This window comes from Akebia trifoliata, chromosome 5 (assembly GCF_017979445.1).
Source record: "Akebia trifoliata isolate Shusen 1 chromosome 5, ASM1797944v1, whole genome shotgun sequence".
Classification (NCBI taxonomy): domain Eukaryota; kingdom Viridiplantae; phylum Streptophyta; class Magnoliopsida; order Ranunculales; family Lardizabalaceae; genus Akebia; species Akebia trifoliata.
Window position 1 is genome coordinate 34,886,068 of NC_141379.1, and position 15,073 is coordinate 34,901,140.

The 15,073-nt window shown below is 36.3% G+C and overlaps 3 protein-coding genes across 12 annotated transcripts; 1 reads left to right on the forward strand and 2 right to left on the reverse strand.

Moving 5' to 3' along the window:
• Positions 1 to 1,939: 1,939 nt before the first annotated feature.
• On the reverse strand, positions 1,940 to 4,320 carry LOC147402550 (DNA-binding enhancer protein-like protein). The gene is made up of 4 exons (XM_086444248.1): positions 4,147 to 4,320; positions 3,581 to 3,636; positions 2,275 to 2,341; positions 1,940 to 2,180 (listed from the first exon to the last, which is right to left on the reverse strand). Exons 1-4 carry the CDS (start codon positions 4,273 to 4,275, stop codon positions 2,100 to 2,102), a joined length of 333 nt encoding a protein of 110 aa, XP_086300374.1. The 5' UTR covers positions 4,276 to 4,320; the 3' UTR covers positions 1,940 to 2,099.
• A 304-nt stretch (positions 4,321 to 4,624) lies between these two features.
• LOC147402551 (uncharacterized) lies at positions 4,625 to 8,142 on the forward strand. 3 transcript variants are annotated; one of them, XR_015178911.1, is made up of 4 exons: positions 4,628 to 5,258; positions 7,224 to 7,360; positions 7,472 to 7,532; positions 7,671 to 8,142. XR_015178911.1 is itself a non-coding variant. In XM_086444246.1 (3 exons), exons 1-3 carry the CDS (start codon positions 4,952 to 4,954, stop codon positions 5,854 to 5,856), a joined length of 507 nt encoding a protein of 168 aa, XP_086300372.1. In that variant the 5' UTR covers positions 4,625 to 4,951; the 3' UTR covers positions 5,857 to 6,669. The 3 variants fall into 3 exon arrangements, 1 of the variants encoding a protein (XP_086300372.1); XM_086444246.1 differs by lacking the exons at positions 7,224 to 7,360; positions 7,472 to 7,532; positions 7,671 to 8,142 and adding an exon at positions 5,537 to 6,669 and having other exon boundaries at positions 4,625 to 5,040; positions 5,161 to 5,258; XR_015178912.1 differs by lacking the exons at positions 7,224 to 7,360; positions 7,472 to 7,532; positions 7,671 to 8,142 and adding an exon at positions 5,537 to 6,669 and having other exon boundaries at positions 4,626 to 5,058; positions 5,161 to 5,258.
• A 974-nt stretch (positions 8,143 to 9,116) lies between these two features.
• On the reverse strand, positions 9,117 to 12,027 carry LOC147402552 (uncharacterized). 8 transcript variants are annotated; one of them, XR_015178918.1, is made up of 4 exons: positions 11,739 to 12,027; positions 11,521 to 11,618; positions 9,410 to 9,935; positions 9,117 to 9,325 (listed from the first exon to the last, which is right to left on the reverse strand). XR_015178918.1 is itself a non-coding variant. In XM_086444249.1 (4 exons), the coding sequence occupies exons 1-4, from the start codon at positions 11,825 to 11,827 to the stop codon at positions 9,229 to 9,231; spliced, it is 333 nt and encodes a 110-aa protein (XP_086300375.1). In that variant the 5' UTR covers positions 11,828 to 12,027; the 3' UTR covers positions 9,117 to 9,228. The 8 variants fall into 8 exon arrangements, 1 of the variants encoding a protein (XP_086300375.1); XR_015178917.1 differs by having other exon boundaries at positions 9,410 to 11,241; XR_015178919.1 differs by having other exon boundaries at positions 9,410 to 9,458; positions 11,721 to 12,027.
• Between the last annotated feature and the right edge of the window lie 3,046 nt (positions 12,028 to 15,073).

Sequence of the window (15,073 nt, forward strand, 5' to 3'; positions counted from 1 at the left end):
TTAACGTGATGCACTGTAATTTTCTTGATTTTTGACCAAAATGACTTTGATTATATTAAACTTAAATATAATGGTGGGGGTATTTGTGGGATCCAAATTTAGTGTCAAACCCCATCTACTTCGCTTTCTCTTATTATAATAGTACAGATTTGAGTTGACTCCTTGATCCTTTAGCCACATATAGTCTGTCATAGAAGCTTTCAAAGAAGGGTAACTCAATCTCCTATGTAGGTTGTGGTAGATAAGTGGGAGTAGTCCCTTCCATATGAATTGGATGGATTTAGTTTTCCATTCAAAAAGTACGTTTTATCATTAAAATCAATAGGAATAGGTTCCATAGGAAAGGAATCGCTCAAAATGCCTTGTTTTTTGTTTGATGTTTGGGCTTTCATTCAGGGTTGTTTCTTTTTTGTTCATTGGTATAAACCCAATGATTATACAGTTCTTCAGAGGAGAGTTTTTCTGTCGTGCATAAAAACACCTTTCGTTGTATCATTTCCAAAAAAGTTGATAAACTGGGTGGATATGTAAAAGAGATTCTTTGTTTTCCATCACCTGATATTATACGCCCTAGAATATGAGTTACTTTTCATTTTAGCTATTTGGTTCATTATTAGGTAGCCCAACAAAAATTAGGCTCATGGGAGATTGGGTGTTAACTGATGATGAAGTCAGGCTATTTGCACCCACCATTTGTGCTCACTGCACCCACTTAACCACATTTTGGATGGGATGTATAGTGGTAAGTGAGTGCTCTGAGCATAAATGGTGGGTGCAATAAGCCTGGAACTATTGGTATGGGTCAACTTGGGGTAGGTCCAGATTAGGCTTGGCTTGCCGTATTTCAGATTTGGGTTTGGATTCTACTCCTCTATCCATGTTGGGGACAGCATTGTGTTAACATGCAGTGCAAGATGATCCTTGCATAAATTTACAACTCAATTAACCTGACCTAATCCGATATAGCTACAGCCCAAGTAGGGCTGCACTCAGGTCTGGCTTCGACATCTTGAGCCTACTCTTGGGGATCTTGAACTTTCCACTGAATAGTCCGTCCAGTCCGCCCATGATCACCAATAGAAGAAACCTGCACGAACTCGTGTGTACAAGAGGAGCCGTAACCGCAATGAGGCACAGCAAGCGTACTGAGTGTACTAATTGATAATATCAACTACAATGGTTTGACTGATTGATACTTTTAATAAATAAATAAAAATCCAGTTCACAGACATGTTCTAGATGCTTGGGAACCCTTCACAATGAAGTACAACTACTACTTCGAAACACCTGGGTTAGCTCTCATGAGGTATTTGTGCAGCAATGGACAAGCAAGCTACCAGCCCATTCGTACAAGCATAGGCATCTATTAACATGAAGCCATGCAAGCTCAAAAATTGGAACTTCTGTATCAATTCATGTCAGGTCAAGTAAAGAAATAGCAATCTATGACGAGCTTCATCTACAGATTTCTAGAATAAGTCCAATTATATCTGCGCCCAAGAAATTCACTAACAAAAACAGCACAAAATCTAACAACTCGACTTCCAACCCTGATGCAGCTCTGTGATTCATGTTACATCCTCCATGTGAGTCAGCTTCATTCCTTTGTGGCGAAGGCAATTGTACCATGTAATTCTTGGTTTTCTGAGGTACCTTGTCCAACAAAGTAGGATCAGAGACAAAGGATCCCAAAAGAAGCCTACAATCACATTGCATGACACAAGACGAAAGAGTAGAGAAATGCTCCAATAAGGAAGAGGAGCTCAAAGCAGAGGTCTTAAAAATCAAGGCTCTAACATGCAATTCTTGATTTTTTGAGTCTTCCAGGTTCTCCTACCCTGTATAATTTAGGCCTCCCTGACCCTTTTCTAATAAAACAGATTCTTACCGACCCCAAAAAAAAAATGATGGCTTAATGATCAAAAGAAAACAGTGAAAATTTCCATCAAGCGCACATTTATGCCCATAGTTTTCCATAATGAACATCTAGTATTGAGAAATTTAACAAATAATAGATTCTGTGGATTGTTCCTCTTGCGTTCATATCCTATTACTACTTCGCATACAAAAACTTCCTCGCAAGATTCAAGGGGTCATGATTAGCGAAGCAAGTGACGGATGGCAGCAACAGCATCACCTTTGTGCTCCCGCAGTGTTCTCTCTGCCACCTTCTTGTCCAGCTGTTCAAATATTGGAATAGACATTAAGTATGTTGACAGAAGCACACAAGTATGTAGCAAATCAAAGAACAGTAAGATGGCAAGACATACTAACCTCTAGCTCATTTGAAATAATGTCCACATCAGCGGCATTGATCTTAACAGCGGACAGTTCTTTCTCCCTGCAGGACACCCATTGAAAATGCGTTTGGAGCAGATTTACCCGAAACCAAAAGTGAAGTCACTATTAGGCATGATTATATAATCCCAAAGAGGAATTTCATTCTTAATTTTAGCAATTACTTGTAAGAAGTGACTCTAGAGTATTTAAGCAATCCTGACTTGTTGATATCTTCAAGAAACAATAAATCCTACCTGATTATTGTAAGAAATGTTATAGAGAAGAAGGAAAATTATGTAAGAAATGCTTATAAATCCTACGTGTGACGCCCCCTATAACACACGCTCCATGATGTGGCATGGGTTAGAACCATAGATTTTTCCCTCGGGATACAAACTGTACATCCCCATAAATATGTGCAGTTGTGTATCCTAAGGAAAAAATCTATGGTTCTAGCACATGCCACGTCAGGGGGAGTCAGAAAATCATTATTCATATATATGGGTCGGGTTATTTTGACAAAATCCTAGACAACATTTTAGACAAAGTTTTGTCTTATATGGCTAAAAAGTTTCAGAATGGGCTGAATTTTTGTGGGGATGATGATCTCTATAGTGAATAGATCATCCACACAAAAAATTAGTCAATTCTGAAACTTCTAACCCCATGAAAAGTGGTTACAAACTAAGGTAAAAAATTGACAGTTCACGGTTCTTCAACTTAAAACTATGGTTAGAAATTTCAGAATTGACTGGTTTTTTGTGAGGATGATTCTCTCACCAGAGAGATCATCCTTACAAAAAATCAGCTCATTCCGAAACTTTTAGCTCATATAAGACAAAATGCTTTGTCTAGGACTTTGTCAAAAGAACACTACCATACACACACACACACACATATATATATATATATATAATTTACACGCATTGCCCAACTATGGGTCCTTACTAGGCGAAATAATAAAATTTTCCAGACTTCAGTTTAAAACTTCTTGATTATGCATTTTAATGATTGAAAAAGAAAAAGGGCAAAAAAAAAAAAAAACACCTCCATGTAAATATGTTGAACAACGACAATGTTTAGGTGTTAAAGATTCATGGGTTGCGAGTTGTAAACTTTGTAAGATGCAAGCTTTACACAAAGCTGCTTGACACATTAGAAGCATGTCGGTACAAATCCCAGGCTCATAAGCATAAATTGGGCTACAATATTTATCTATCTGTCAAAGAGAACATTCATAGAGATACCTTCTCATCCATATAAAAAAGTAATTTGGAGATACAAATTTTATTTTCCTCACCTCATTCTCATTGCATTCCAATCAGCTTCTGCAGATGCAGCAATCGACGCCATAGCCTGCACAGTACCATCATCATGAGAAAACACCACAAATTCAATATTAAGGATTTCAGAAGCTCCATGATTTATTTCCATCATCCTAACCAAAATAAAAGAAAAAAAATTACATTAAGAACTTAATTTCACCATAAGAATAAAATCAATCTAATTGGGTAAAACCCCATTTCAATAGAACCCTGAAAAGACAAAAAACCCATGTTTGAAAAACAATTGAAAGAACCATAAGAGATCAACAAAAGGGTTCAAAATACACAATTTATTTACATAAATCTGTACCTCTCAATGAAGAATTAAGGTGAAATTATTATACATCAAAAAAACAAAATGGGTGTGGTTCAAAATCATCAACAGATTAACATCTTATGCAGGAATCGAAGAATTAGAGATGGTTTTTGTTTACGTTATTTGATAAATTATGTATTTGTGCTTCTTCATTCAATCTAAAAAGTGGGGATTATGAACACAAAAAGATGAAATAGAGAGAGAGAGGAAAACAAATTAACAAACCTCTTGGACTCTGGTGGAATCGAGCTGACGATCCTCAACATGGTCGGTGAGCTTGTCGAGGGCTTTGCTTTGTTGCTGCAAATCCTTCGAGTCTTCCACTCTTTCGATCCCTTCATCTCCTGCCTCCATTTCTCCCTCCTTTACTTGCTTTCCTTTGCCCTCTCTTTCCCCTCGCAACGATACACATATATAGAGATCTATTGCCCCACCAACTCTTACTAACAGCACCCATTCATATGTAAATCACCAAAGAATTAGCCGTAGGTCTTAGCAAAAGTTGGTGTGGAAATAGAAGTTATACATATATATATATATATATAGATATATATATATATATATATAGGGTCGCGTTCCTAAGACCCATATTGCGACTCACATCGCGACTCACCATTTCAGCTGTCCGATTAAATCGAAATCTGCGGTCCAGATCGTTTCTGACTTTAAACAAACGACTGTTACATATTTACAATTACCTCCCCGTAAATCCTTACTCGATTTCAACTCCTCTTCTCATCGAAACGCATCGACTTCATCTTCTCACTTCGATCTGCAGGAAACGAAGACGATTCTTCCTCATCTCTCTCTCTCTCTCTCGACAACTCTCATTCGGCGACTCACAGCGTCTTCTGGAAACAAAGACGAAAACCATGGCCATGGCGGAGGAGAAAGATCTTACCTCCATCGAAGGAGAAGATGGGAAGGGAACTAAAGAAGGGCACAACTTACTGGGTTCTCCAACTTTTGAAAAGCTCGATATGGGCGCTTCAAATGCTTAGAGACTGGCCATGAATTACCTGCCAAAGACATGGATTCGTACGGTCCAAGCAAACGCTGTCGATTGGATCTAATAAACATGGCTTTGTCTCAGAAGAAACCCCCTCTCAACATGTTCAAGCAAGACCCTCTTTGCTAGTAAAATACCTTTTTTTTCTAGGGTTTTAGGATTTAGGGTTTTGAAGTTCTAGGTTTTTGTTTAATATGTGGTTGGTGTCTTCTTTAATTTTAAAATTGCAGGTCGAAGTTAGTATGTAAGCTAACAGGAGATACAGTCAACAAATCTGAGGAACATATATGGAAGCACATAAATGGGAAAAGATTTCTCAATAAATTAGGTTAGTATCACCCACTCTGTTATTCTGATTCTTACCCATATTTTAATTTGTATCGACGACCAAATTCAATAATTTTGAAATGCCCTTTATTATTCTCATAATGATTTTATCCTGCATTGTGAATTTCATTGCTTCACAGTGCACCTAAATCCTCAATAATACATGAAGTGGTTTGTAAAAAAAAGTATATTTTTTTCTTCTTTAAATTTGGAGAATACCCATTACATTTACATATATCAATGTTAGTTTGTCATTCAAATTTGAAATTTGTTTAACAGAACAAAAGGAAGTTGAAAAGTTAATGTCAAATGGAACTGTACTAGAAAAGGAGGAAGATAAACCACGCAAGGTGTCAAAGATGAGTGGTAATGGTAAGAAAAAGGATCGAAAGAATCATGTTGAGAAAGATGATTCGAAAAAAACTAAGCCCCTGGATAATAGTGGTGATTTAGAAGAACTTGACTTCTGGATTCTTCCTATGGGGAGCCGTTGGGACTTCGATGATGGGCAAGATCAATGGGGTTCTGGTACGGATTCCGGGCAGGAATCTGATGATGATGACGAAATAGTTAAGGGTGTTAATGCTTTTCGTTTATGAAAATTTTCTGAGTTTTTAAAACTTGGTCCTTAACATGATTAGGGAGAGACAAAATCACCCACTCTGTTATTCTGATTCTTACCCATATTTTAATTTGTATCGACGACCAAATTCAATAATTTTGAAATGCCCTTTATTATTCTCATAATGATTTTATCCTGCATTGTGAATTTCATTGCTTCACAGTGCACCTAAATCCTCAATAATACATGAAGTGGTTTGTAAAAAAAAGTATATTTTTTTCTTCTTTAAATTTGGAGAATACCCATTACATTTACATATATCAATGTTAGTTTGTCATTCAAATTTGAAATTTGTTTAACAGAACAAAAGGAAGTTGAAAAGTTAATGTCAAATGGAACTGTACTAGAAAAGGAGGAAGATAAACCACGCAAGGTGTCAAAGATGAGTGGTAATGGTAAGAAAAAGGATCGAAAGAATCATGTTGAGAAAGATGATTCGAAAAAAACTAAGCCCCTGGATAATAGTGGTGATTTAGAAGAACTTGACTTCTGGATTCTTCCTATGGGGAGCCGTTGGGACTTCGATGATGGGCAAGATCAATGGGGTTCTGGTACGGATTCCGGGCAGGAATCTGATGATGATGACGAAATAGTTAAGGGTGTTAATGCTTTTCGTTTATGAAAATTTTCTGAGTTTTTAAAACTTGGTCCTTAACATGATTAGGGAGAGACAAAATCACTATTTTTTTTTTTTTTGACAATAGACTTTTGCTTCTCAATAACATATACTATCTATTGTTATACAATTAGCGATTACGAATATATAAAATGCTTATATCCTATGTAAGAAGGGGACTCCATTTAAAATAATTTTCCATGTGGATATTGACACATGCCAATACACTTAATGAAAATAATATTTGATTTCTAAAAAAAATTGTTTCAACTATTTTCTAGAGCAAGAGAGAGTCTTCGCTCTAGTGTATGATGACTGAAGAGGAGATTTGAATTCCTATCGCCTTCTTGCTTGCTTTCTTGTTTGTGTATGCTCGTTCTTTCAAAAGAAACTAGCTTCATGTCTGCTTGCCTATTGTAGGAGAAGGCAAGTCAAGATGGTTGCACGGTTTGCTTTAATGTTTGGTGCTATTGCTTATTTTGATAAATAACTATTACTTAAATATTGTTTATAGGATTGTAATGTACATCGACTTTTCTAAATACTTTTTTCTTCATTTGAATTCCCCAATTCCTCCATTTTTATCTTCCCTGCTTCAAATTTTTTATCAAAAGGACAAAATGGACAAAACAACCTTTTATTGAATAAACTACAATGTTCCATGTCAAACATAAGCAATACTGAAATACTGATTCTAAGTCAATCTCTCGTTGTTTTATATTTCTCAGATCATGGAGGTTCTTATTAATATCGCAAGAAAGGAGAATTTTAATTTACCCATGAGCTTTGCCGCTAAGATTGCAACCAAGTCAAAGCAGAACTTGAGGAAAGCAATCATGGGACTTGAAGCATGCAAATCACACAAGTAAGAACTGCAAGAGAAGATATGTGAATTTCCAATTTTGTTTTTCCCCTTGCTTGAGTTGAAATAACCAATGTAGCTATCCTTTTGTTGATGAGCAACCAATTCCGCTAGGTTGGGAAGAGGTGCTGACGGAACTTGCTGCTGAGATTCTAACTGATCCATCACCCAAAAGGTTAGCTTTTGACTCAATGTAAAAAAATTAGTATGGAGGAAAAGTTAGACACAGGTTGCATCTTGTTTCATCAAACATGTAGAAAAGGTAATAAACTTGATGAACCCAAAATAATCATCTTTTTCTCTTTAATTTCAGGTGAGGATAGGTTCTCAACTTTCCAAAGAAGGGATATAAGGAGTTCCATGGATTGGGTGGGGAACGAGTGGGTTGATATCAAAGCTTACTGTCGCCAAGGGGACTGAGTCTGGTGGCTCTGCAATATCAGACCGTGAAGTTCTCAGCAATAAAAAAATTGATGAAGTTGTAGGGGTTGTAAACTTTTGTAAATATGATAGAGAGATGATAGGCTTTTTAGGGGGTTGATGCATGTTTATTCTGACATGGGAGACTTGGCATCTGTGTTGCAATTACAGATGTGTGGTAGTTCAAGATTTTCCTAGATCAGCTTAGAACCATAGTTGGAGCGTTTTCCATTAAGACCAGACTTCCATTTGTGTTGTACTTATATTCTTTAGGCCGTGAGTCATTGTCTAAAATGTTTCTCATTTGTGATTTATGTATCATCATGTTTAAACTAATTAGCTTGTTTGTATTTTGCACCTTGGAATTCAGTTGATATTAATGGTCATGTTGAGTGGATCATAAATCTGAAGCAGGTCAGGTGCAAGGGTAACTAAAGGTGAACATTGGATCAAGTTCAATGTTGTCTGAGTTGTAATTCTCTCATCTTTTTTGTTTGTTGAGAAAGTGACCCATTCAATAACATACAAAACCCATGTCCTTCAATAGAAATGCCATCATTTTCTTCCCTTTTATTTTCTATATGTTCATCACCATCATCTCTTACTTCAAAGAGAAGCACAGTTAATAACGTGAACTAAGCAAGAAATTGAACATTCTCATACCAGCACGTAATTAGTATTCCGAGGATTGGGATTGTTAGTTTTTGACGATTTTGTAGTTAATTTTGATAAGGATTGGGATTGTTAGTTTTGTCTCTTTTTTTAAACTAAAATTTTGCTTATATTAAAAAATTATTACTCATAAAAGAAGATAAAAGTATGAAAATTCAAAGAAGAGAAGAGTATGAAAGAAGGAAATAGAGGAATTGGGTCGAATCTAATTTGAGTTCATTAGAGCAACTCCAACTAGACTTGAAAACTCTAAATTTAGAGATGGAACTTTATTTTGAAGACTGGAGCTTTATATCACTGAGCACAACTTCATATATAGAGTCTAGAGATATTTTTAAAACCCTTGGCTCCATAAACCTATCAGATTTCTTATTGTATCTTTTTTTTCCCTTTAGAGACATGAATGGGTTGGGGTTCAAAAGTGGTTTCGAAGGCTTCAAAATGAAGATGCACCAATTTCAAGAGTTGCTCTTAGATCAATTATGTCAGACGCTACATATGCGAAGTTGCATTTACTAATCATATTAAGGGCAAGTTTATTAGACAATAATAGGACCAAGCATGATTGATTAATTTGAATTTTTGACAATCAAGAAAAAAATGAATTTGACGATCCCTTAGATAAGTTAAAAAAGAGTATGGTTCATGAATTTTGCAATAGTACCAATTAGAAGATAAAACAAAAAAAGATAAATAATATCAGTGAAAAGTGCTTTAACCCATAAACATATTGAGGAACTTCAATTTTTCTTTTCTACAATAACCACCCTCCTTGAATCTCAAGTAGTGCTTGAATCTCCTATGGAGTCGGTCTTGCTCTTCTTCTTCCTCGAGGCAAAGCTGCTAGGTCCAATTTCTATGGACATGCGCTTTGTTCTGCAGATCAAAACATTCGTGAGGGGAGAACATGGGCATATGACATAAAAAATTGGGAAAGCAAGACAGAATGGAAACACATACCGCATACTAAGCTCTGCAGACTCCTCACCATTCTCTTCATCTGCTCCATCTGATCATTAAAAACAAATCAAAGATTAAATCACTTTATCTATAACATGACCATAAAATATGACTTGCTTTCCATCTCAAAATAAAAAATATCTTGAGAACTCGGTGTTCTAAAAATGGACCTGTGCAGATGCGTAATGAGTCATGCTTAAGGCAAGTGAGTTGGCCCCAACAACTGCATAAATCAAGTCAATAGTTCTTGTTTTGCGGGCCACCTCGGCCTCCTTTATCCTTCCTTTATCAATAAAATTTTTATATTTGTAAAAAAAAAAAATTCAAGTTGATGGTCGTTCATTCGCCATTACATCATAGGGAATGAGAGAAGCAAGAACCAACGAGGGGTTGGTGAGATGGCGAGGATCATGCCTCAAGAACCAAATCTCCTGAGTCCGATTGCCCCCACTAGTCATCATGTCCAAGACTCCTTATTTATCAATATGCATTGTGCAAAAAGACAAATATGCCCTTTAATCGAAACCTGTTGAGAGCCAGGGTATACACAAAATGAACATACAAAAATGTTGCCATCCTAATTAAATTAGGTCATGGTGACACCTGATAGGCACCCTGTATCCATGGGTTTAGCTAACAGTTAGTTTCTAAGGAAAGCCTAAATAGGCACCTCATATCCATGGAAAATTATTACATCACAACAGTTTGTAAGAAGGCTTACAGTGAGAGAGAGAGAGAGAGAGTGCCACGAGATAGTATAAGATACCTAGTTGGGCATATTTGTGGTACCCATATGTCAAGCCATATTGTACCATCTACACAAATATGATCTCCAAAACATACAAATTTTGACATGTTATTGTAGTTTATTCAATAAAAGGTTGTTTTGTCCATTTTGTCCTTTTGATAAAAAATTTGAAGCAGGGAAGATAAAAATGGAGGAATTGGGGAATTCAAATGAAGAAAAAAGTATTTAGAAAAGTCGATGTACATTACAATCCTATAAACAATATTTAAGTAATAGTCATTTATCAAAATAAGCAATAGCACCAAACATTAAAGCAAACCGTGCAACCATCTTGACTTGCCTTCTCCTACAATAGGCAAGCAGACATGAAGCTAGTTTCTTTTGAAAGAACAAGCATACACAAACAAGAAAGCAAGCAAGAAGGCGATAGGAATTCAAATCTCCTCTTCAGTCATCATACACTAGAGCGAAGACTCTCTCTTGCTCTAGAAAATAGTTGAAACAATTTTTTTTAGAAATCAAATATTATTTTCATTAAGTGTGTTGGCATGTGTCAATATCCAACATGGAAAATTATTTTAAATGGAGTCCCCTTCTTACATAGGATATGAGCATTTTATATAATTCGTAATCGCTAATTGTATAACAATAGATAGTATATGTTATTGAGAAGCAAAAGTCTATTGTCAAAAAAAAAAAAAAAATAGTGATTTTGTCTATCCCTAATCATATTAAGGACCAAGTTTTAAAAACTCAGAAAATTTTCATAAATGAAAAGCATTAACACCCTTAACTATTTCGTCATCATCATCAGATTCCTGCCCGGAATCCGTACCAGAACCCCATTGATCTTGCCCATCATCGAAGTCCCAACGGCTCCCCATAGGAAGAATCCAGAAGTCAAGTTCTTCTAAATCACCACTATTATCCAGGGGCTTAGTTTTTTTCGAATCATCTTTCTCAACATGATTCTTTCGATCCTTTTTCTTACCATTACCACTCATCTTTGACACCTTGCGTGGTTTATCTTCCTCCTTTTCTAGTACAGTTCCATTTGACGTTAACTTTTCAACTTCCTATTGTTCTGTTAAACAAATTTCAAATTTGAATGACAAACTAACATTGATATATGTAAATGTAATGGGTATTCTCCAAATTTAAAGAAGAAAAAAATATACTTTTTTTTTACAAACCACTTCATGTATTATTGAGGATTTAGGTGCACTGTGAAGCAATGAAATTCACAATGCAGGATAAAATCATTATGAGAATAATAAAGGGCATTTCAAAATTATTGAATTTGGTCGTCGATACAAATTAAAATATGGGTAAGAATCAGAATAACAGAGTGGGTGATACTAACCTAATTTATTGAGAAATCTTTTCCCATTTCTGTGCTTCCATATATGTTCCTCAGATTTGTTGACTGTATCTCCTGTTAGCTTACATACTAACTTCGACCTGCAATTTTAAAATTAAAGAAGACACCAACCACATATTAAACAAAAACCTAGAACTTCAAAACCCTAAATCCTAAAACCCTAGAAAAAAAAGGTATTTTACTAGCAAAGAGGGTCTTGCTTGAACATGTTGAGAGGGGGTTTCTTCTGAGACAAAGCCATGTTTATTAGATCCAATCGACAGCGTTTGCTTGGACCGTACGAATCCATGTCTTTGGCAGGTAATTCATGGCCAGTCTCTAAGCATTTGAAGCGCCCATATCGAGCTTTTCAAAAGTTGGAGAACCCAGTAAGTTGTGCCCTTCTTTAGTTCCCTTCCCATCTTCTCCTTCGATGGAGGTAAGATCTTTCTCCTCCGCCATGGCCATGGTTTTCGTCTTTGTTTCCAGAAGACGCTGTGAGTCGCCGAATGAGAGTGTGAGAGAGAGAGAGAGAGATGAGGAAGAATCGTCTTCGTTTCCTGCAGATCGAAGTGAGAAGATGAGAGTCGATGCGTTTCGATGAGAAGAGGAGTTGAAATCGAGTAAGGATTTACGGGGAGGTAATTGTAAATATGTAACAATCGTTTGTTTAAAGTCAGAAACGATCTGGACCGCAGATTTCGATTTAATCGGACAGCTGAAATGGTGAGTCGCGATGTGAGTCGCAATGTGAGTCTTAGGAACGCGACCCATATATATATATATATATATATGGGTCCTGTTCAGCAACAAACATTTTGACAAACATTTTGGCAAAACATTTTTCAAAACATGGGTTAGAGGTTTCGGAATGGGCTGATTTTTTGTGAGGATGATCTCTACGGTGAGGAGATCATCCTCACCAAAAATCAGCCCATTCCAAAACTTTTAGCCCCAGTTTACAAGTTGAAAAATCGTGGACCGTCCATTTTTTGTAAACCATTTTTGATGGGGTTAGAAGTTTTGGAATGAGCTGATTTTTGGTGATGATGATCTCCTCACCATAGAGATCATCCTTACCAAAAATCAGCCCATTCCAAAACCTCTAACCTATGTTTTGAAAAATGTTTTGCCAAAATGTTTGTCAAAATGTTTGTTGCTGAACATTTCCCTATATATATATGGGTCAGGTTCAAAGGACAACCATTTCAACACACATATAGACAACGTGTTTTGTCTTATATGGGCAAAAATGTTTGGAATGGACTGATTTTTTGTGAGGATGATCTATGTGATGAGGAGATCATCCTTGCCAAAAATCAGCTCATTATGAAACTTCTAGACCGTCCAATTTTTGTTGAAAAATTATAGACCGTCCAATTTTTGTAAATCAATTTTGATGGGGTTACAAGTTTTGGAATGGGATGATTTTTTGCCAGGATGATCCCCTCATCACAGAGATCATCCTCACAAAAAATCAGTCCATTCCAAACATTTTTTCCCATATAAGACAAAACACGTTGTCTATATGTGTGTAGAAATGGTTGTCCTTTGAACCTGACCCTATATATATATATAATATATATATATATATATATAAAAGGTCCCATTCAATCATGGTTTTTAAACTCGTCCGAGACCGAGACGTATCGCCCGAGTTAACTCGGTATCGCAGCCTAACGATACAAACTCACAATGAGTCATGAGACAACCGCGTATCGTGAGATATGCGAGTCGTCTCGGACGATATTTTCGCAAAACTCGTCCGAGACAAACGAGATATCCGAGACATTATAAATTTTACATTAACTCACGAGACAAACGAGTTGTATCAGACGAGATTTTAAAAATCTCGTCCGAGTTAACCGAGTCAACCGAGTTTTGCGAAAAAAAAAAGTTACAAATGAATTTGTAATTTGTTGTGATAAATACTTAAATGTATTTTTGATAATTTGTTATATTTTTTCTTTAGAAGTTTTTTGATGAAAATTTCATTAGAAATTTATACTAATCTTTAGGAAACATGTGTTTTATTTAATGGGTAGCGTTCAATGACTAACTTTTTGGCAAAACATTTTTCAAAACATGAGTTAGAAGTTTTGGAATGGGCTGATTTTTGGTGAGGATGATCTCTACAGTGAGGAAATCATCGTCACAAAAAATCAGCCCATTCCAAAACTTCTAACCCATGTTTACAAGTTGAAAAATCGTGGACCGTTCATTTTTTGTAAATTATTTTTTATGGGGTTAGAAGTTTTGGAATGGGCTGATTTTGGGTGATGATGATCTCCTCACCGTAGAGATCATCCTCACCAAAAATTAGCCCATTCCAAAACTTCTAAGTCATGTTTTGAAAAATGTTTTGCCAAAAAGTTAGCCATTGAACGGGACCCTTATTTAATTACCTAGAATTTGATTGATAGGTATATTATGAACTTTTTTTTAATTTTATATTTTTTGTGGGGTTCATTTTTTAATAGGAATCAATTTTGAATTTTTCAGATTTTTTTAGATTTTTTAAATGGTTAAAAACCATTGTTTCAATGTTGAACGAGACGACTCGACGAGACGAGACATATCGTCCGAGTCAACTCGGTATCAGAGGTGAACGAGACGAGACCAAATACCGAGTTTAAAAATCATGCATTCAATGGCCAACAGTTTGGCAAACATTTTGGCAAACACTTTTTCAAAACATGGGTTAGAGGTCTTGGAATGGGCTGATTTTTGGTGTGGATGATCTCTACGGTGAGGAGATCATCCTCACCAAAAATCAGCTCATTCCAAAACTTCTAGCCCCAGTTTACAAGTTGAAAAATCGTGAACCGTCCATTTTTTGTAAACCATTTTTGATGGGGTTAGAAGTTTTGGAATGGGCTGATTTTTGGTGATGATGATCTCCTCACCGTAGAGATCATCCTCACCAAAAATCAGCCCATTCCAAGACCTCTAACCCATGTTTTGAAAAATGTGTTTGCCAAACTGTTGGCCATTGAACGCTACCCATATATATATATATATGGGTGGCGTTCGCTGGCTAATGGTTTGGCAAACGGATTGGCAAACTTTTTTCAATCGTTGGATATAGGATAATCGGACGGACTAGATTCAAAATAACAGCTGATCAGTTTAAGTTATAAAACTATAACTTATTTACCGCGCCATCCCTCTCTTTCATAATAATTAGTGTTTCCTCCCTCCTCTTTTAAAACCAGATCGAACATAACAGGGAGTTCTTTCTCTCCATCGTCTTTCTTCGAACATAACAGGGAGTTCTTTTCGAACTCTCTCTCTCTCTCCATCGTCTCTCTTCGAACTTAATCGCAGTCGAAACCCTAGAGCAGAGTTTTGGAGAGATATGAGATCGTACGAGGGCAAGGTAGTTGCAGCGTTCGTGTTCATGTGAGAGAGAGGGTTTCAGCGTTCATGTTTCATCAATGGAGTTGTAGCGAGGTCAGTCGTTCATGTTTCGTCAATGGAGTTGCAGCGAGATCAGCCGTTCATGTTTCGTCGATGGAGTTGCAGCAATGTTAGTCGTTCATGTTTCTTCAATGGG

Coding starts and splice junctions, on each gene's coding strand:
- LOC147402550 (XM_086444248.1), bottom strand. CDS start 4,275: ATGGAGGCAGGAGATGAAGGGATCGAAAGAGTGGAAGACTCGAAGGAT. Junction 2,342..3,580: donor TGGAATGCAATGAGAATGAG/GTGAGGAAAATA, acceptor GGTGTCCTGCAG/GGAGAAAGAACTGTCCGCTG. Junction 2,181..2,274: donor TTATTTCAAATGAGCTAGAG/GTTAGTATGTCT, acceptor ATATTTGAACAG/CTGGACAAGAAGGTGGCAGA.
- LOC147402551 (XM_086444246.1), top strand. CDS start 4,952: ATGGATTCGTACGGTCCAAGCAAACGCTGTCGATTGGATCTAATAAAC. Junction 5,041..5,160: donor CCCCCTCTCAACATGTTCAA/GCAAGACCCTCT, acceptor TTAAAATTGCAG/GTCGAAGTTAGTATGTAAGC. Junction 5,259..5,536: donor AAGATTTCTCAATAAATTAG/GTTAGTATCACC, acceptor TTTGTTTAACAG/AACAAAAGGAAGTTGAAAAG.
- LOC147402552 (XM_086444249.1), bottom strand. CDS start 11,827: ATGGATTCGTACGGTCCAAGCAAACGCTGTCGATTGGATCTAATAAAC. Junction 9,459..11,520: donor AAGATTTCTCAATAAATTAG/GTTAGTATCACC, acceptor TTTAATGATCAG/ATGGAGCAGATGAAGAGAAT. Junction 9,326..9,409: donor TCTGCAGAGCTTAGTATGCG/GTATGTGTTTCC, acceptor TTTGATCTGCAG/AACAAAGCGCATGTCCATAG.